Genomic DNA, 20,144 nt, shown 5'->3' on the forward strand with positions numbered 1-20,144 from the left:
GCTCGCTTCAACTCTCCTGTAAATGGCTTAGAATCCAGTGCACTGCTTCTGCAATTTAATACAGCTCTTATATATTTATTTATATATATTTATACTGTATATATATATATATATCTTTACATCTTCAACAGTTATTCTCTTTGTATGATTAAAAAGACCAAAATAACTCGAGTGGCTTTTCCAACCACTGCCGGACAAACAACAAGCTCCCGTGACGTTTGAGATGATCGATGAGATTAAAAACTGATTTCCTTTCTTCTGATTTTCAGCTTTATGTACAGATTGAGTTTATCAATAAAGCATTGGAACCTTTTTTTTAATATATAATCAGCTGTCTACTGTAGGACGAAAGGGCTGTCGGAGTTAACATGTAATCTTATTTCACAGAGTCACTTCAGTAATACTGTCTTTAACTGGAGGCTACAGATGCAGAGTTAATAATGGAGAAGTCGTCACGCCTATAAAAATATGTACAACAGGTCTGTGTGTTTGTCCATGAAGTAAAGCATCTGGTGAAATCGATGAGTAAAGCTTAAGAGGTGAAGCCGAACTGTTTTTTTTTTTCTTCTTTCTTCTTTTTCTTCTCGCGTGATGAATCGCTGCTGCAGGCACTGAGCACCACGGTGCAAGAACAAACAAAACCAAAACCAAAAAAATTAAAATCACCACACAGACGCACCTTCCAGCTCCTCTCGATGTTTCGCAGAGGAAGAGTCCAGACTTCTCAGCGGTGAATACGAGTCCCCCTCTTTTCAGAGCATCCGTGCTACACAGAGGCCTTTGCAGATATTATTCAGAGTTCAGTGATTCAGGACCCCTGGCTGCCACAGTGACATTGGAGTGATGGGAGCTACATACAGAACCTATGAAAAGCACTCGCCCTTCTTTGAATTATTCATGTTTGATGGTTTTACGACTTTATTCAAAGGAGATTAAAAGTGGCTTTTTTGACACTAGAGTATTTTAAACCTGGGCTCTCTGTTTTCATGTTTTGGCATGTGGATGACTCAGAATTGGTCCAGTGCGTCGTCTCTTCCAGTGTTCACAACGGGGGGCTGCAACAGCTGCAATCTAATGCTTGTGGGGCAACTTCGACGTCAAAACACGTCCGCTAAAAGTGCCACTGATGGGCTCAGATTGTTATTCTAAGTGTCTGATTTTATGATCATAATTAATATAACTTTACTAGAAATCAGTAAAAAATGGTCTTTTCTACTGATCGGTGTCAAAAAAGCCACAAACCTGCTTTGCTTCAATGTTGTCGAGCAATCAAACTTACACTTCAAAGGAGGGTTAGCACTTGTTATAGGCGCTGTAACACCACCCCGGGGTCAGACAGTTCGATCTCTGGTGCTCACTTCCTGCTCGGTGCGCCTCGCGTGAACACCAGAGATGGATCGGAGCCCCCGTCAGGTGAGGTTCACTACACGGAGCTTCCTCAGGCCCCAGACGGCCTCTGGAGCAAAACAGACGGTGGTTTTGGATGCATAGGTTCGACTTGAGGAATGCTACCCCGCCTGGCACGGCACACAGTTTTCGGGCTCTTTCGAAGTGCAAACGGTTGGAGGGAGATGACGGAGGACGGGGCTGTGAGGTGACGTCAGAAAGTCAAAGAAGATGAAGACACCTAGGAGATGATTTCCAGGATGTAGAAGACCAGCTCCATGACGACCGGGCCCTCGCTCAGCTGACACGCCCCGCTGTGGATGACAGGGATCAGAGCGCTGTCCAGGTCGCTCAGGTACTGAGGCAGGAGAGGCTGGCCGTTACTTCCTGCCAGGTAACCCACCTAGAACCATGGATACTGGAGTTAGACGATCAGGGAACATTTCAGTTCAGTGGGTTTGTTCTCTAAAATCCAAAAGTGTGTTTCAGACGGCTTTTAGAGCTACAGATTCAATAAATTATTGATTATCATTTATTTATAGAAGATGTTAAAAATAAAGATAACAGCCGTAAAACCCAAAGTATTAACTTTTTATTGATACAAAACTGAAACAGCTCTGCTGAAACCAACACAGTTGTGTTTTTTAACTTATACTTTGTGGTTTGTACACTTAAATGTCCTTGTTTTTTATATCTTGTCTTCTGTCTGTTATTTCTTCTCAATTCTTTTCTTCCATCTCCAAAGATCTTTGTTTAAGAAGCTTGTGTGCTTGTTTGGTTTTGATTATTAGAATAATTTAGTATTTTATGCCGGATAACGAATCAATTAACAAATTACTTCACCACTAACTTACAATAACGCACAACAATAGCTGCATCAAACAGAAACACCCTCCTGACATGTTTGCTCATCTACAATTACCCCCAAAAAAGACAATAAAGTGGCTGTAACATCTGAACCCACCTGGTCGGAGTCCAGCGTGACTCTCAGCCCCAGTTTGGCCATCCCATCCTCCTTCAGCAACTTCAGGTGCGGACAGAGCGCCATGCAGAAAGCCCTCGCCACATTCTCCGTCAGCCGGCTGTGGTCGGCCGGGTCACTCAGACCGTTGGGTTGATCTTCACTCTGGAGGAAAAACACCTGAAGGGAAACAAAGAAACACAATAATAATTTTTTACTGCTTTTTAACACACAAATACAGTATTCTGTACACAGTACGAAGCACATGATGAGGAACTCACTAGACTTTAATGAGTATAACATAAGTGGGATTAACAAACCTTAATGTTTATTTGTTTGTCTTTTTACAGGGAAAGTAACAAGCCCTCAAAGCTGCAACGATTATTGTCTCAATTAATCTATTAATTGTTATGGCTATAAAATGTCTCAGTCTTCCCAAAGCCCAAGATGACGTCCTCAAATATCTTGTTATGTACATGATAGTCATGTACAATGTGCCTCGCATGAAGGGAATTTAAAAGGAAAAATATAGTGTGTCACATCCGAATGCATTTTTAAAATCCTGTGTGGTGGTTTGATTTTGATATTAATGCTCAGTAAAGTGAGCAGTATGAGTGTTCTGGTGTATCGTACCTCTGTCCAGCGGATGACTTTGCCGTTCGCTTTGAACTCCGATCCATGGAAGATCTTGACGCTGGTGATGGACTCCATAGACTTCCCATCGATGGGACTGATCACACTGAATAACCAAACACACAAAACAACAGAGAGCTGAATGAAACAAGGTTTGCTGAGGACAGAGAATACAAGTACATGTAAAGCAGAAGTAAAAGAAAATGTTTTGTTTCTATATGCTGCATGCTCCTCTGCTGCTTTTCATGTGTTGAGAGCTAAAGTCAATGTTCTTCTCTGGTGGACAATTGAGTTTTTTTCTCTTCTATTAAGAACAAAGAATGATGGCGGCAGACTGGGTGAACGTGAAATGAAGGTAAAAGCAGCGTCTGTGCAGAGAATATCCTGCTAATGAAGTGATAGAGGATCTTGTGAACGGCCTCAATTATATTTAATAGTGAAAAGTTGCATTTAAATCTGCAGATTTTATCAGACTGCTGTAAAATTGATTGCGTCGGTCTGTATCTCAACGACACGTCAGACCAAATCATTCCACCCTGCTAAGATTTTCCCTCCAGAGGCCTTCCCCGAGCATGCATAATGAGTTTTTATGGCAAAGTAGTAAATGCAGCGGTCGGGAAGCTATCAGTTCAATTGTCCGTGACATAAATGCATCTCTTCCAGCCTCCGCTTCTCGTCTGTTCGTGTTCTTTTCCTGTCTCACCCCTTGTTGAAGTTGTGGTCGTCCTCCGTCCACTGGATGTGGACCAGCTCCTGGTTCTCCTCCTGGTCGGCTTTACCGCACGTGATGTTGAAGTCCTTCATGTCTCTCAGGGCTTGCCGTAGGGAGTCCATGGTCTCAGCTGTGATCTGGATCATCACACCGTCTAATGGTGGAGAGAAAAGATCACTTACTGGGATCAGTGCTGAAAGAGATGAGTTGAACTGCAAGAAATCAACAATTTTGATCATTCAAGGCGGAAACTACAGCGGTTTTAGCCTCAAGCCTGTTAAAAATTGCAGGTGTGAAGCTGAATGGTTGTTTGTGGAATCATTGGATGGGCAACAATGTGCATTTCTGGAGACTGACTCTCTCCAGAAATGTGAGAAATGTGTGTTTCAGGACCTTTTGTGAGGAAGCTTTATACAAATAATATTTCAGTGTTTTTACAGCCAACATGTAGTTTGTTGTCACAGTTCTCACCTTCCACGATGCTGGTCTTGGCTAAGAAGCCCGACGAGGCTTTCAAAGCACCACTGAACACAAAGAAACAGGCTCCAGTAACTGTTGAGATTACAAAGAGGGAAAAAAGCAAAAAAAAATTAGTCAAGCTTCAAGAATCGACCGCTGACATCTGAGGTCAAATTATTTTCAGGTAAACAGACAAAGAGAAATAGTAACACATTTCTCCAGACATTAAAACCAGACGGAGTGAGAGACGAAGGATGTGATTTATTTGTGTGTCGGCACCTTTGCGTGGCTGGTGATGGATGCTGATGGCCTGCGTCTGGTAGTTCCCGTCATCGTTTTGGACGCAAACCAGGTGAGAGTCGGCCCGGTCGTTGAAGCACGCCCCCATGGCCAGCACGTGTTCGTTGGACTTGTTCATGGCCTTCATCAGCTGCAAGGACACATAATATCCATGTCTAATTAAGCTGCCCTTTGGGTGTGTGTGTGCTGAGGAAAATGGGCTTAACAGAGCCTGCCCGGTTAAGCCTAATTGCAGTGGGCTTGTGGGTAAAGACCTCGAGTTAAATGGGATGGCGCTGAGATGACAGATTGTGGAAAAAAGACACTGACATGGGTTGATATCAATAGTTGAAAGATCGCACATATTAAGTCCGCTAAATCCCCTGCCTCTGCGTCTCTTTGAAGCCACCCTTTGCAAATCAGAAATAAAACTGAAAATCTGGAGGGTTTTAACCACTTGCTGCGCTAAAGGCTCGCCTGCAAGCTGTTGAGAAACGGTCCCCACTTCACATTACTGGGCTCCCATCTGTTACTGCATCAGCAGCCAAACGCTACAACCGGCACCACTCTCTCTGCCACTTCTTTCTTTCTCAGCCACATGGAGCCATGTGCGTATCACTTCATCTGCTCGGACGTTCATTCACACCCTCGAGGCAGCAGCAGCAGCAGCGTTATAACAAGTGGGCAGCCCACGCCTCATGTTCAGCTGCAGGGACCCTGGGGAGTTTGTCACACATCACCGACACAGAAGGAACATGTGTGTGTTGATGTGCAGGCAGCTTAATAGGAGACTCCTCCACGGATGTCATTAGTGTGGTGGAGGGTTTCATTTTGTTGGAAAAATGGGGAAAATATGGGAAATAAAGCTAAAATGTGCAACATATGAGACAAAACTAAAGCAGAATTAAATCCATCTTCTGAATGGGAACTGTCACGGAAGTGATCAGTATAAACAGAATATAGTGACAGGGGATTTAAAGAAAAAGCCAAAACAAACCTCCTATTCCCTTCGATGCTCTCTTTTCATTCTCAGAACCGTTCAGTGACCCTACCCTCCTGTATGAACGCATCTGCATTTGTCTTGTTTCTCCACTTATTCATCCAGGTTTTAATCAGTCACATCTCTGAACATGCGAAATCGCCTGGTAACCATGCATGAGTATTGTATAAATTATGCGATTCATGTTCGTTTCTGACTCCTCATTAAAGAGTGAGTGAAAGGTAGCGACTACACAGTAATTATCCACCTGCGATATTAAAAGTGAGGTAAAAGAAGCCACTTTTCCATCCTGTTTCTACCCGTTTGTTAATATTCATAACATGAGGTGGAAGCATAATGCTCACTATGGTTCCAGCTTTTAGGATACATGAGGATTTCCTGCTTTTGTCCGTTTATATCTTATTAAATTAAATATTTCTGGGTTTGGATCAAAACAAACACTTATCATATTCGCTGGGCTCTGGGAAATGTTTTCAAAAAAAATTTCTTGTTGGCTGTAGCTATAGTGTATCTTTATATAGTACATTTTCTAGTTTATGGGTAAAATACCCAGGTGAGAAGGCCTGTTTTTGGGTAGTTAGAGGACTGAAATACCTGCGAATTCAAGGGAATTCTTACATTAATGCAAAAATCATATAAAAATTGAATGTAAATCCGACAAATAATACTCATGATTGTACATTTTTTAGCTCTTTGTGACACCAGAGAACATTAATATATAAACTGAAGCATTAAAGTGCTGCATGATGTCCAGTTAATGTGTTACCTGTCAGCCCACATAACTTCATGTTTCTAGCACTTATAATGAAAAAACTACAGATGTGAGAGCCACCTCGTTTTCAGCTGGTAAGTCATGTTGACACTCACCTCATTGTAACGATTACTGGGGATCTTAATGCTCGTCTTCCTCACCTCCATGTCCACAACCAGACCTTTCACCACCGGCAGCGTGTACTGGTAGTTACGGAAGTCCTACGACAGAGACAGACAAAAAGATGAGGACATGAAAACTGTTTTTTTTTTAATTCATACATCTGCAATTTAACTCAATTAAACAGGGTCTTAGAGAAATACTCAGCATAAAATAAAAAAAAATCAAAGCACCTACAGGGGAACACTTCCCTGTTTGACAAAATCATCAGACTTCACACAGAATTCACATTTTTTTGAAAACGCATGAGGCAAATATTATTTTTCAGTGACCTACAGTGGCTCTTCAACTTTGAAAAATAAATAAAAACAAGAGTACAGGAAGAGAAAACAAACAAAGCACTTACTGCGAGCAGATTCATGATAGTGTGACCGGTCTCTCCGAACAGGGGTTTTCTGAAGCGGACACTGAACAGCGGACACGGATAAACTGCGAAAACAAAATGTTCAGTCATTGATGAATCAACGATAAAAATGTGGTGCCACTAACATGTTGCCTCTGAGTTTTAAAGTCACAGCTTCTTATTTTCATTCATCAAGTGTCTCTTTCAGATGTCACAATTTCCTCAGCAAAATCATTTTAACATCTATCCATAACATCAACTCTGTCTGTAGAGGATCCCCCACTTTTCTTCTCAGTGTACTGTAGTGTTATATTATTATGTGGGTCTCTATTTTCTGCATGTTGTGTGTATGTAAATATTTCTGTCACCTTTTATGATCATTTAGTTGTTTCTTTAGTTTCTATGTTTTGCCTTTCATGTTGTGATCTGGGTAGAGCTGCAACAATGAGTGCATTGGCTGGTTAGTCGGTGGAAACAAAAGTAATGGCCAACAACTGATAATAAATATCCCTGCTCATTTGTTTATTATATTTGATTTATTAATTTACTTCATAAGTCTCAGTTCTGGGTCTATTTTTGTTTTGAGGTGTTTCCAGGTTTTTTTCATGTTGTTATTAACTGCACAACTTGTGTTTCCTGTGTTTTCTGTCCTCTCGGCTCATAAATGCAAATGAGCTGAACAAGAGACCCCACACACACATATCAGATACAGTAAACTGTGCCTGCAGTTAGGAGGAACGCTCCTAATCCACGAGTGAAAAATAAGACTGCTTTTTTCTCCAGCGACTAAAGCTCCTTAGATGACTATTTTTAGCCTTATCTCAGCAAACAGCTGGAAATAAGATCTCACCACAAACTCATTAGCAACGAAAAACTTATCTCAGCTTCCATCTGCACTTCAGCAGGGATCTGAGAGCCGACGAGCGACTCAACCTTCTGCTGGTCACTGCTTCAGGTAAGTGCCTGTGTGAGAACTACACGGTTTGTGTGGTGGATTAATTTCATGGTGATGCTAACAATTTGTGTTTAAGAGCCTCAACTGTACGTGGCTTTGTTAATGTATTCTATCCGAGCTCGCTGGAAGCAGGCAAGAGGCTTAGCAGGGCCAGGCAGCGCTGTGTGCTGGCAGGTCTGGCTGTGAGAGAAGGAGGATTTGGTGGAGACGAGGCTCTACGATAAAACCCCTCACAAGACTTCCTGGTTCACGTGGGAAGTTGTGAGAAACATATGAGAGCAGGCTGGTATGATGTCTACAGGCTTCTTCTGACAACTGACAAGCTGAGCTCTCAAGATCAACGTGGATCTTAATATGTTACCATAAGAAAGCATCAAACCATTTGAGGACACTTGCTCTCTTTGCTTCCCTTTCAAACAAATTCAACTTCGTGAGGTTTGATTCCTACACTTGGTAGAAACAAATAATCTTTGTTAACTGAAATACTAAACAAAATGCTGCAGATCTGACACAATTTAAATCTGAGGCCCTGCAAATATCCACTTCAGTTGCATTTCCTATTTGGTCTCCAGCCAGCTCTGATAGATTTGCAGGTCAAAGTTTTGTGGTTGTGCAAAGTCAGCCAATAGACACACTGATGCACGACTTATTAGTTTAGGCTGTTTTATTATTGTGTTTAGTGCAATAATACACCGCCAGACTACAAACTGTAACATGGAGCTCACAGACATTTTACAGTTTGTGACTGAAGATCAATATTTTTTTAGATTACATCACATCCTCTTTTGGGACGGTGAGCAGGGAGATACTGTTGAGTGGTAGACTAATGTGACTGACTTCCATTAACATTTGCTTATTCATAGTATTAAATTCTACTGTATTGTTGTTATTAAAAAATATTTATTTCAGGTTATATCAAGTTCCAGGTCTGTCAGTAGATAACACGCTCTACCAGGTGAGCTACGGGGCGCAACTAATCTTTTTATCACTAGTCTTCTTTTTATTAAATGGGGGGAAAAAAGTTTGTAAAAAAACCAAAAACATTTTCAGTTCCTCTTCTTCGTGTCTTCAGTTCCTGTCTAAAATCATTCTGACATTGGAAAAGAGCCTCAAATGTTTCCCAGCCTCACACAGGAGATCTGGTAGAACTTAGAGCTCAATCAGGAGACAAAAAGCAGGAACTTCCTACCACCCTGCAAGCCAGCGTGCACAAAATATTTAATACGACTAATGAATTCAGTTGTCTGCACTAAATATGTTTGAAAAAGTGCTACGATAAAAAGGAAATTAGAACATCTATGTTTTGATGACAACTGGAGAAAAAAATGACCAGCTTGTGAAGTTCATGTGATATAACTGAAAGCCCTAAAAGGACTCAGAACAGCAGTTTTCAAGACAATCTCACATCTAAGGTCAAGAATGATCTTTGAAACTTGTTTTAAGGACCAATTCTCTCATTGTGTCTCTGTATATATATATCTTTTGTACTCGAGACCAAACAAATGTTGTAATGGATAGAAACTAAATGTGAACTTTAAAATAACCTTGAATAACATCATCTAAACTTCTTCCTCTATCATGATTACCACATAGTGTGAACCCCAGTCGCCCTGACTCACATCGGTACTCTGCGCCCAGCCGCAGCATGAGGCGGATGGGGAAAACCTTGGCCCAGGGTGTTTCCCACTTCTGTATCAGGATGCCGAAGAGGTAGGGCGGGTTGGGCAGCAGCAGGTCCTGCAGTGACTGGAAGGAGGGGCTGATGTAGAGGAAGCCGCCATGCTCCTTACTGCCCAGGAAGCTCTGCGTGAAGAATGAGTGACTCAGGTGGCTCAGCACGTTGCCTTTAGGAGATGAGGAAGAAGGGGAGGGGAAGAGGAGAAGAGTGAGGTTGTTAGTGATACAGGAGATGTGAGGAGGAGGAGGAGGGGTTGGTGAACAGGAGAGTGGAGGGCACAGCAGGGTTGTGGGGGAGAAAAGGGGAGAAATATAATAAGAGTTCAGGGGGGAAAGTATAAAAAAACAGGGAATGATGTGACAGAGACCAGGAATAAAAATGCAAAGGCTAAAAAGGCAGAAAATGATGAAAATGAACATAAATGAGAAGAAATAAAGTAAAAAAAAAAAAAAAAGAGTAACCCGAGTTCTCATGCTCTGAAAAGGGAGATAGATATGAAAGGCAGAGGCTTTCAGTGTATGCCTGGGATTACTGTGTGAATAAGGAGCCTTTCTAAATCCGCCTGAGTTCTACAGCCATGAATAAAAACAGATCTCGCCTGCTCACCCTACAACCTCATATTACCCACACAGGGTTCATGTTACCAATTATCTGTTGGAGGGATCACTGGCTTTCGATGCCACATAGCGCAATAACCCTAATAGCATGACAAAGCTGGGTGGCTGGGACTTGCTAAAGCCAGCACTTCTCCCCGATACCCGACTGACGGTGAGTTAATCAGGAACGACATGCACAATATGGCTCCCTTCCACCAGTCTGAAACTGCTCCAGTGTGCATATGAAAGAGGACTCAGCCTGAGGGGGGCAAGCCGTCAAAGTCACCCTATGTTAGCTGTTTTTGCTCTGCGGCATACGGAGTTAAAAAACGCAAGACAAGCGATAGTGGGGTGTCACACCTGGAGGGAGGCGAACTAACAGTGGGACACTAATGTTCAGACATTTGTCAGTTTCAGTTCAGCAGTGGTGGACGGTAACCTGGTTTCCAAATAGAGAACGACTTGGTGCACCTGTCGTCTCGACGGGACAAAAAGCAGAGCTGGAACATTTCCCCTCACATTTTACTACATTACTTGAGGGTAAGCTCGTTTTTAACCGGGCAGCACCTGACTGAGACAGGTGGACTCACCTGTGGGCCTCGAGACAGAGCCACTAATGAGCTGCTATCTCCCCCAAGAGGGGCCCACAGTGGAGGTGAACTAATTTCGCAGTGTGCTTCCTAGTGGCGCTGTTGGTTGTGTTCTTACCACTGAGGGCCTCCTGGTAGAGCTGCACGAAGTGTGTGAAGATGTCTTTAGGGATGGTCTTCTCGTCAGGTAGACACTGGAGCAGAATGACCACCTCTGCCTGGCCGACAGCATGCATGCCCTTAGTCGTCACGTACCAACACTTCCTGTTTACATCTGAGGAGTGAGGAACAGGAAATCGGACTATATGGTTATCAGGTTACATCAGATCCATAAACATTTTATAAGCTCCTTTCATTCATGCACAAAGTAAATGCGTTTTATTATTATTAATGAATTAAATGAATGTCTTGTTCGTCCTTGTAAAGAGAACTCTAAATTTATGACTCATCATCTTCTATCATCCAAGAGCATAAATCACTACAATTAATCACAAAACACTGTGAATTAACTCATCTCAAGTTGTGAAAATTCTCAAGTCAGAACAATCTTTAAAGGGATTCATTTTCCCCCCTCGTGGCACAAAAGAGCTAAAAAAACCTATCCTCATACAGCCACAATAATAATCAGACAGGCTGTCTCCATCCTGATATTTAACATTTTCATCCCTGCCAAATTAACGTCCTGTAATTCTATCCTTGTGCACTATAAAAGATTATACGAGTTCTCTAATAAATGATTAAATTATTTTGAAAATATTTTAGTGAACTAAGCAACCCTTGTGCTGAAGTGATAAAGTGAGTACATTAAGGCTTCAGCAGCAAAATAAGTATCAAAGTCCAGGCTGTGTAAAAATCTGTGGAATCTGTGTTTGTCTTTTGTTTATTTGTCTGATTGCTGATTAAATAAATGTATCTAAATGAGCTACTTTGGCTGTGCTGCAGCAACCTCTCGGTCTGTAGTCACCGCTCTGTTGTCTCACTCAATGTCTCCACCACAACACTATTTGACAAGCTGAGAATGAGACTCAAAAAACAGCTGTATTTCATCAGAATCGCCTTAAGAGTTTGTCTACATTACATAGTGTTGCTCTAATTGTCCACCTTAATATACACACACACACACAAGTTATTCGTGAAGTTGACAAAGGAAAACACAGCTCACGTTTAGGATTTTTTTAAACTCGCAATTCCATTGTGATAACAGCAGGTGAGCCGCATGTGGAGGAAGCTTGTTCATTATGTAGCCGATCAAAACCAACATGGACTGAATGACATTGCAACAACAGCATCAGTTGGGATGTAACATCAGAGAGCATCTCGCTCCGCGATTGCGGATGGTTTCGTTCTCTCAGATGGATAACAAAAAATGAAATTAGACGTGGCCGGCCATTAATATACCTTAGCGACTTCCCAGTTGAAGTATATCTGTGGGAAACACTGGTTGTCAGTCTCTTTGGTTACTAATAATCTGTATCACTATCAGACCGAAGAAACCGTATTGGTTGATCCGTACAACTAGATGTCAAATATTGGCCAAGAATTGTGTGTCTTTCTACTCTGAATGTCTGAAGGACAAAAAGCCATTAATGTACGAGCCAGGTGAAGCTGGAAATGTAATGTATTTAATGTAAAAGTTATAGAACATCCACATGAATGCAAACAGAAAAAAGTCAGAATTTTTGGGCATGTTTGGGAACGGCTGCTCAGTAATTCACCAGACAAAAGCTTAATTAGGCCAATTAAAATTTAATACAGTACTAATATGTACTCTCCCTTTTCCTTAGATCATCATAAAATCAATAATTCACAAGTATGTCCACACTTATTTTCACTCCTCCAAAAGTTCCATATGGGAATAATGCATTTTTAAAATCCCATCTCATGAACACCCTCAGATGCTGCTTTAGGCTCCGGCTGGGAACTCACAGTTGACGAGTTTGACCATGGCGAGCAGGTTAGCATTGAGCACGAAGACCAGGGGGTCTGGGCCCCCCTCCTCCAGCTGCTGCATGAGGACGATCTCCGACGGCCTTTCCTCCACTGCATAGTCTGCAGAAGGGTCAGGTGGAGCAGAAGAAAGAGAGGAGGGTGGAGGGAGGAGTGTAGGCAAAGTTAGATAAACGGGAGAGAACAGAAGATGAGAGTGGAGGAGATGTAGGAGTGAGAAACAGGGTGGAGGTGAGGATGATAAAGGAGTCACATGAAATGATCACATCTCCAAAATCTTTAAAACATCATCACTGCACTCCCATGAACAAATTCTCCGCTCCCCCCCCGTTGGCGATGAGTGGTCGAAACATGAGCTGTGATATGAAGCACATGAAAAACACACTCAACGAGCACAAAGACAGCAGCTGACAGAGCAATGAGGAGGCAGCAGAATGGTGAGGATGAGGGCAAGCACCTGTGATGTGGCCTCCCGTACCTCCTTTGACTCCGGTGGAGATGAGGATGGGAGGGAGCCCGTCCTCCGGGATCAGGCTGAGGGAGCTGCCCACGGGGCTGCCCACCGGGGCAACAGGGGTATGGGCTGCCTGGAGGTGGAGAGGAGGGGCGAGGGTGCGGGGTTAAGTGTTGTAACACACAGTAATATCCAAAATGGTTTTCATGGCTGTGATTATAGGTATACCTGGGTGTTATAGGTTGTATAGAATAGGTGGTATATCTTCAAAATATTGTACAGATATTTCATTTGTAGCTACATACCAGTTATTTATGTGAATTAACTAAGTATTTTTCTTCTATTACCATCAATTATGAGATAAGTAGACGCACTTTTGTGTACTTAAGGTACATTCCAGCCTTTATATTGATGATGGGAAAAAAACCCTGTTTAATGAGAAAAGTGCTGCACAGAGGGACAAACCCACAGATAATTATGACACCACTCTGTAGTTCCCCACTACAAAGCTTTATAGCATCTTTCAGCTCAATGTTTTAGTTTAACAGCCTGCAACTTAACTGTTTTGTTTCACTTTCACTGCTTTTACCAACCTTGTTTCCAGCAGCAGTGGGAAGCAGTGGAATTAGTTATTCGCTAGTAAAAAAAAAACTAAAAAACATGGAGCATTGAGCAGCTTAAGAGGCCAGATATTTTCCTCAGGAGTTGTTGGAGACCAAAGGTGGGCTAAAATGAGGGTAACTGTCTGAAGATATGCTCACTTTAAGTTCCTAGTATAACTAACACTCACTCACACACACACACTGCATACAAATTTAAAGCATCTTTTGTTTGATCCTCTCTGCCTGGTGAGCTTCTTTGAAACTCCACACAACCATTTTTTTGAAATAATCTTTCTGTATATTATGTATATTGTAACTGTCCCTCTACCTGGGTCACTCTGCTGTTACTGAGCAGAGCAGCCAGGCCTTAGTCAGATCTCTTTTAACAGCACTCTACACTCATGCAGCACATTTTCACACACCCACTCTCCCTGCACTACTGATTTTACATCATCTATTTGTTTGCTTGTTTTGATAATTTATTGCAAATAAATGCATCTTTGTTACTTAGTTTATCTGTGTGTTGCTGTTTCCCATTTTTGTTGCAGTCTAATTGCTGCGTTCCAGTCAACGTCAGAAGTCGGAGATGAAATTTTCCAACTTCCGACCTCAAACTTTCTCATTTGTATGCAACAAAAGTTAACAAAAAACTTTTTCTGTGTACTCTTTGGAAAGTGTACACAGAACTGAATCCTCAGCAGTGCAGCTTCCTTGCAAATGTAAACACATGAGGTAATAGACGCCATTATACATTTTATTTTGCAGCACTTTAATGCTTGGAGACGTATCTAAATATTCCATTCACTTGAAGTGGTGGTAGATGGATGTGCTTCGAGTTTAAAAGCAGGAATTCTGACTTCAGGTGGCGCTCCATTGTACTTTTTCTAGTAAGAGGTTGGAAAAGTTCAGAGCTGTCTTGAATGCAGCCAAAGAGCCGGGATGAACAGGTATATGGATCACCATCACCAAAATTAGATTACTTAAGTGATGTCACCCGAGTTATTTTTCTTAGATTTAATAAAGCGTCACCAGAGTCACACAACACATCATCCATTCACTATGTCATGTCAACTGATGGGAGGCTTAATATTCCTGCTGGTCTGAGCTGAATGTTCTCTCACTCTTGCCTTGAAGTCACTGTTATTTGCTACATTATACGGTGCTAAACCATGAAAACAGTTAGAAAAGCACAGCAGGAGCTTCTGTATATCAATGGCTCAACACTTTTCCACTGCTGCGGGTGAACCTGATCCCGATGAACATTCTGCAGTAAATTAAAATCCATACATCACGGAGTTCACACCAGTATAACTTCTATGGCGTCATGTGAGAGTCTGGTTTAATACTCAAGCTCTGTCTGCATACATCATCAGGCCATATGAGATGAAGCTCCCAACAACCATTCTGTTCAACAGGCCATGAATCATCCTGACGGGTGGCATTCAAGCCCAGTGAGTGAACAGCATGACCACAAAATCAACCACATTCAATTGTTATTTGTTGGGAGGCAAACATGAGCCTATTTTCACTCGACTGGGATTTCTAATTCTGATTAAGCAAACAAGGAATGTTCCTCTTTTGAACTCTGTTTACGGGCCGATTCGCTGCAATCCGTGACTTAGCCAGTAAACAACCAAGAATCCCACAGAAAGAGCTCTTTGTGACTTCGCTCAGCTAACTCTAGAGTAGTTAATATGATCATACAAGCTAAGCTAATAGCATTAGCTGGGGGTGAATGTTTTACATGCCAAGCCTACCTCTGAGGATTCAGAAGTGGAGGATTTGTTTGAATATGTGGAGATGGCCAGCGACTGGGAGGGGGCCGGGCTGGAGGTGGGAGGTTTGGGGGACTCTGCTGTGTCGCCGTTCGGTAGGACCCCGTCAGCAAACCACACCCTCCTCTGCTCCCGTGACAGGGACCCTAAAGGTCATATAACAGCACATTTACAAATACATTGTCTTGGTTGAACATGAAGTCACAGGCACAAAGACAACAAGGTTACAAACTGCATGCACCTTATCAGGACCGGCAAAAAAAGAAAGAACAACTAAAAGTTGAAGTACTTTAGAGTCGTAGGGACTGAATGTCATGTTAAAGGTGAAAAATAAGTGCTAAGAGCATTTTTATTCCTGGTAAAGGTCGTACCCTCGTTGCCAGGCTGTTTCAGGACTCCCACAGGCACCATGACGGTAGGAGGAGGGGAGCTGAGCACTCCAGAGGCCTGGGCCTGCTGCAGAGGGGGGATGGTGGAGCAGTACTCCGCTGGGTTGTTGGGGTTCGGACTCTGGTTGCTTGCAGGAGCTGGTGTCTCCCATGATTGAGCTGACAAGGACAGAAAACATCATTAGCTGAAGTTAGGAAAAATGTGTAATGGCTAAAAACTATACAGATTGGAGAAAATGTCAAATCTTAGCATCCTTGGTTGCATGCATATATACAAAGGGTACACGTAAATGCAATATGTAAGTTGTGATGAACTACCTATGTCCTTGCAATGATGCTCACCAGTCGTCAGAGCAGAATGACAGGTGACACAGACGCGAGCCTCCTTCCTGTCCATGTACATGAGCCTGCACTTCAGGCTGCAGCACGTCGCACAGAAAACCTTAAAAACACACAGCCACAGATTAGAAAAGATTATGTGCACACTTTCCTACAAAGGATGAGCACACTGGACCAAAAACATATCTACAAATGATTCTGCTTTAACTGTGAAGGTTTTTAAAAGGCGAAGAATTGAAAATAAGTTGTGATTAAGTCTGCAGCAAATGTTCCATTTTATGGATATTGATTTCCTCTACTTTGCTAGCACATCAATGAGCTGCAGCTGTGTACAGGGCACTTTGCTTTTAATGGATTAGCACCTCCTTGCACATCATTATCCAGTAACATGTATTTAGTAGAACATTAGACAGAGGGTGGAGGATCCTTTTAATTTGGGAGCCTCACAGCACCAACATAAACTGGTTTGTGGATATACCGGTCTGGTGCTGGATGCACTGAGGATCCCGCTGCGTCTTTTGTTTGCGGCCCCAGTGCTGGTGTCAGTATTACTGCAGTGCCAGCTCCTCCCTGCTCAAGTGGCAGAGACTGTTTGTTTACCACCCTGGGAAATTAAGTAGCAGTCCGGCGATTTTCCAGTGCAGTGTCAGCGACCACATCTTCACTTTGAAGCATTGAGCGGACACCCTGCTGCAAGTGTGGGTGGCCATAATGCTAGAAAGCTACCTGCACACCTACTGAGTTTATCTGCAAATAGACGCCTAAAAAAGAACTCCTTTATCAAAGCACTTCATTTAATTTATCTGCTTACTCACAGAGTCCAGGAAAGCTCTTTAAAGTCACTGATGGAATATTACTGTTATGTATTTTAAAACCTGAGTATTTAAAATCTTGTTTTTCTCTTGCACGCATGATTTTTGTGTCCTATTAAGCACTTTTTTACCCTGTTTTGTCTGCAGTGGTGTAATTAGTATGTTGAGTATTTGATTATGTCCTGAAAGATTTACTGTGCTTGACTGAAAACATTACAGGTTTGATCATTCTAGGTAAGACTCTATTATTGTTGGTTATACAATTAGTCTATCAAGAGAAAATTAACCCACAACCCTTTTGATAATCAATCTACCAATTTTTCAATAAAAAAATTCCTAATTTCTCTAATTCAAGATTCTTGATCAGGAGGGTTTGCTGCTTTTTTTTTGTTTTATCCCATGGTAAACAGAATATCTTTGAGTTTGGAAATGTTGGTTGGAAAAAACAAGATTCCTCTATGTTTTTGACATTTTACTGGCAATTAATCAAGAAAATACCATGAAGATGAACTGATAATGAAAATAACGATTAGCTGCAGCCCTAATGTCAAAGACCTCATCGCACGAAACCCAGGATGAATACATCAGCTTGATCTTTAAAACACAAATGTGATGGATAAATGTAAAAGAAAGAAACCTCCATTCTTCTTTCATTCATACACAAAGTTTGCTACTCTTTGATGGTTACTGCACTCCAGGAGTTACCTTCTGCTGATGTTATTTTGCAAGTTTGGCTGTCTCTAAACCTGCCTTGAAAGGTTAAGATCATTTCGTAATTCCCAGAATGCCCTTTGACAAAGCCCCAAGGAGAGGTGAACTTTTGGAGAAGAAACATGTGGAGAAAGTAATAATGATAACAGCAAAGGAAGAGCAAGCAAGACTTTTTCAATGTCATGCACCTTACTCTAAATACAACTCATTGATACACTGCATTCTGCTTTTTTAGTCTATAAGGGCTACTATAGGTGGATTGTTTTTGTTTTGTTATTATTTTATTGTTTTGTTTTTGTTTTTTAAAAATGGTACAATGTGAAGTTCTTTACCACAAGTAGTGCCATGGAGCGCGATTTTACTAGTGAGTTCCTGTTTTGTTTTTATCTTCCACATGAGCACTACTAGCTTCATGCTATTCGACTGATCATCATTTGATGGCAGTAACACAAAAGGTATATGTGCTTGCAAAGACAAGGAAGAAGACTGCAAGCGAGCAAACATGCATGTAAGTGAACGATTTAAAATATTTTTAGCTTTGCAAATCTTTTATGATGCAGAAAATGCACTAACACATTTTAGGCATCAAAGATACACATGTGTTTGGAAGGGGAACTCTAGGATTTTGTTCAGCTTTTCATTTAAAAGCAGCTCTATCACTCCACTGACCTTGCCACAGGCCCTGCAGTGGTGCCTCCTCTTGGTGAAGGTGAACTTGACATCACATTTCATGCAGACAGGAGCCTGGGAGTCAGGCACCCACACAGGGGCAACTTCTCCCAGGGAGTTGGCAGGTTTCCTGCACAGAGCGCCCTGCTGGCCTGCCTGAAGGTCGTTGTCTGGGCTCCCCGAGGGCATCAGGAGAGGAGAGTGGGTAATGCCATCTCCATTCACCCCAACTGCACTGTGATCTGTCCCACTGAGTGTAGTTTCAGAGGGTGTACCTCTCCTGCTCTGGTTTTCCTGGTTTTTGTTCTTGCTGACAGCGGCTGGGCCAAGCTGATTTTGGACCTGGCCCGACAGCGGCTGTGGGATCTGGAGCTTGAGGCTGACCGGCTGCTTCGGTCGTGCCCCTCCGTAGGGAACACTGACCGGCTGCAGCCGATTATTGTTGAGTTTTGGTTGGATGCTACCAGACCCCACTGCTCCTCCATCACCGTTCTCCTGCTTGCTTTCCTCCATTTCTTTCTCCTCAGTTACAGAGTCCTCTTTGGAGGGGACAGGAGAGGGAGAAAAACCCTCCTCCTCCTCCCTCTCTTCTGTCTCCTTAAGCTCAGAATGACTACTGCTCTCCTGCTCCAAACCATTGGGAAGGCTTGTTATTCTGAGGAGTTGGTCTATTTGTTCTCCTGCACCACATCTTTTCTCCTTCTCCTCAACTCCAACCCTGTCGAGGCAAGATATACCATTCTCCTCCACTCCACAAATAGGCTGAACGTCTCTCCTTCTGTTCAGGACAGTTTCTATCTGCTCCTCCTTAAAGTTTGCAGTTTGTTTTTCTTGACCATTGTCTTGTAAAACAGCAGCAATCACCTCCTCTTTGACATCTTTCCCATTTTGTGTTGTTGGTTCCACATTTGGATGAATTTTCGGAGATAGAGTTTCTTCCTGTCCTAATCCAACCTCAAAGGTAAAGTGAGTGTGACTAACAGCGGTGCCGCCTCCTCCTCCTCCAGCTGCTGAGGCGGCTCTCTCCTCCTGATGAAGTTTAGCCTCCTGGTCACAAGCACCAGGCTGGTTATCTGCAGGAGAACTTATCTCCTTGCAGAGCCCATCTAGCTGTGGGCTTGCAGGGCTGGCGGGGCAGCCGTTCTCCACGGCACTACAGGCCGTCACAGGTGGCGGTGAGAGGTCGTCTGTGCCAACCAGTTTGCCGATGTTGGGCTGGGGGAGGGGTGGGCTGTGGACGTCTGCCGGCCTCTCCTCTGCCCAGGATGGAGGCTCGGGACCAGGATGTCTTTTAGGGTCGGCCCCCGGGGAGGCGCTTGAGGAGGAGTCTGGGAGGGTCTTAAAGGGTAGCGGACTCTCCCGGGGGCTGAGGTCTGCGTGGGCCAGGGCGGGGTTCAGAGAGAGCAGGTGGGCTGGCGGGGCCAGGATCTGGGTCCACTTGGCATCCGAGAGAATGGGATTGTCTGTCTCATCTGGCCGAGAAAGAAGAGAGGAGAACAGACAATTAATATGGATCTTACTTTGCCTTATTTGTCATAAAATTACAATCTTCACATGACAAACTATCAGCTGATCCAATAGTGGCTTACTCAAGTCATACTTGAATAAAGGTAATGACATTGTGTTGAAATATTACTTTGGTAAAATTTAAAGTATACATAAGAATAATACTTAAGTACAAAGTACAAGTAAAAGTAAACTTTACATATATTTACACAGTAGGCAATTTGAAAGTTGATGAGGGTGGATGCTGTCCCACTTGTTATCTAAATTACCAAAATGCATCCCCCCCTTTAAGATGCCATCCCTCTCCATCCCCCCATGATTAAAGTAGGCAGACCACTTTCCAGGTACGGACCGCGATGCCAACCTATCTGGACCAGGAGCTATAACTGATGAATTATTGAGAGTTATAACATTTTG

General features: G+C 42.7%; 1 protein-coding gene across 4 annotated transcripts in view; it reads right to left on the bottom strand.

Moving 5' to 3' along the window:
* Positions 1-40: 40 nt before the first annotated feature.
* Positions 41-20,144, bottom strand: part of zfyve9a (zinc finger, FYVE domain containing 9a) — a 33,377-nt gene continuing 13,273 nt past the window's right edge. Inside the window, exons 4-19 of one of the 4 annotated variants that reach the window (XM_084369748.1) lie at positions 18,222-19,693; positions 16,033-16,132; positions 15,673-15,849; positions 15,284-15,447; positions 12,949-13,057; positions 12,450-12,572; positions 10,642-10,797; positions 9,279-9,503; positions 6,708-6,790; positions 6,298-6,402; positions 4,431-4,581; positions 4,164-4,244; positions 3,684-3,846; positions 2,981-3,086; positions 2,351-2,527; positions 41-1,789 (exon numbers count right to left, since the gene is read on the bottom strand). In XM_084369748.1, coding sequence (XP_084225874.1) covers positions 1,628-1,789; positions 2,351-2,527; positions 2,981-3,086; positions 3,684-3,846; positions 4,164-4,244; positions 4,431-4,581; positions 6,298-6,402; positions 6,708-6,790; positions 9,279-9,503; positions 10,642-10,797; positions 12,450-12,572; positions 12,949-13,057; positions 15,284-15,447; positions 15,673-15,849; positions 16,033-16,132; positions 18,222-19,693 — 3,554 coding nt within the window. In that variant the 3' untranslated portion in view covers positions 41-1,627. Of the gene's footprint in view, positions 1,790-2,350; positions 2,528-2,980; positions 3,087-3,683; positions 3,847-4,163; positions 4,245-4,430; positions 4,582-6,297; positions 6,403-6,707; positions 6,791-9,278; positions 9,504-10,641; positions 10,798-12,449; positions 12,573-12,927; positions 13,058-15,283; positions 15,448-15,672; positions 15,850-16,008; positions 16,133-18,221; positions 19,694-20,144 lie in introns of all 4 variants that reach the window. The other 3 variants (XM_084369747.1, XM_084369746.1, XM_084369745.1) reach the window with 3 other exon arrangements.

This window comes from Pagrus pagrus, assembly GCF_965226575.1.
Source record: "Pagrus pagrus genome assembly, chromosome: 12".
In the NCBI taxonomy this organism is placed as follows: domain Eukaryota; kingdom Metazoa; phylum Chordata; class Actinopteri; order Spariformes; family Sparidae; genus Pagrus; species Pagrus pagrus.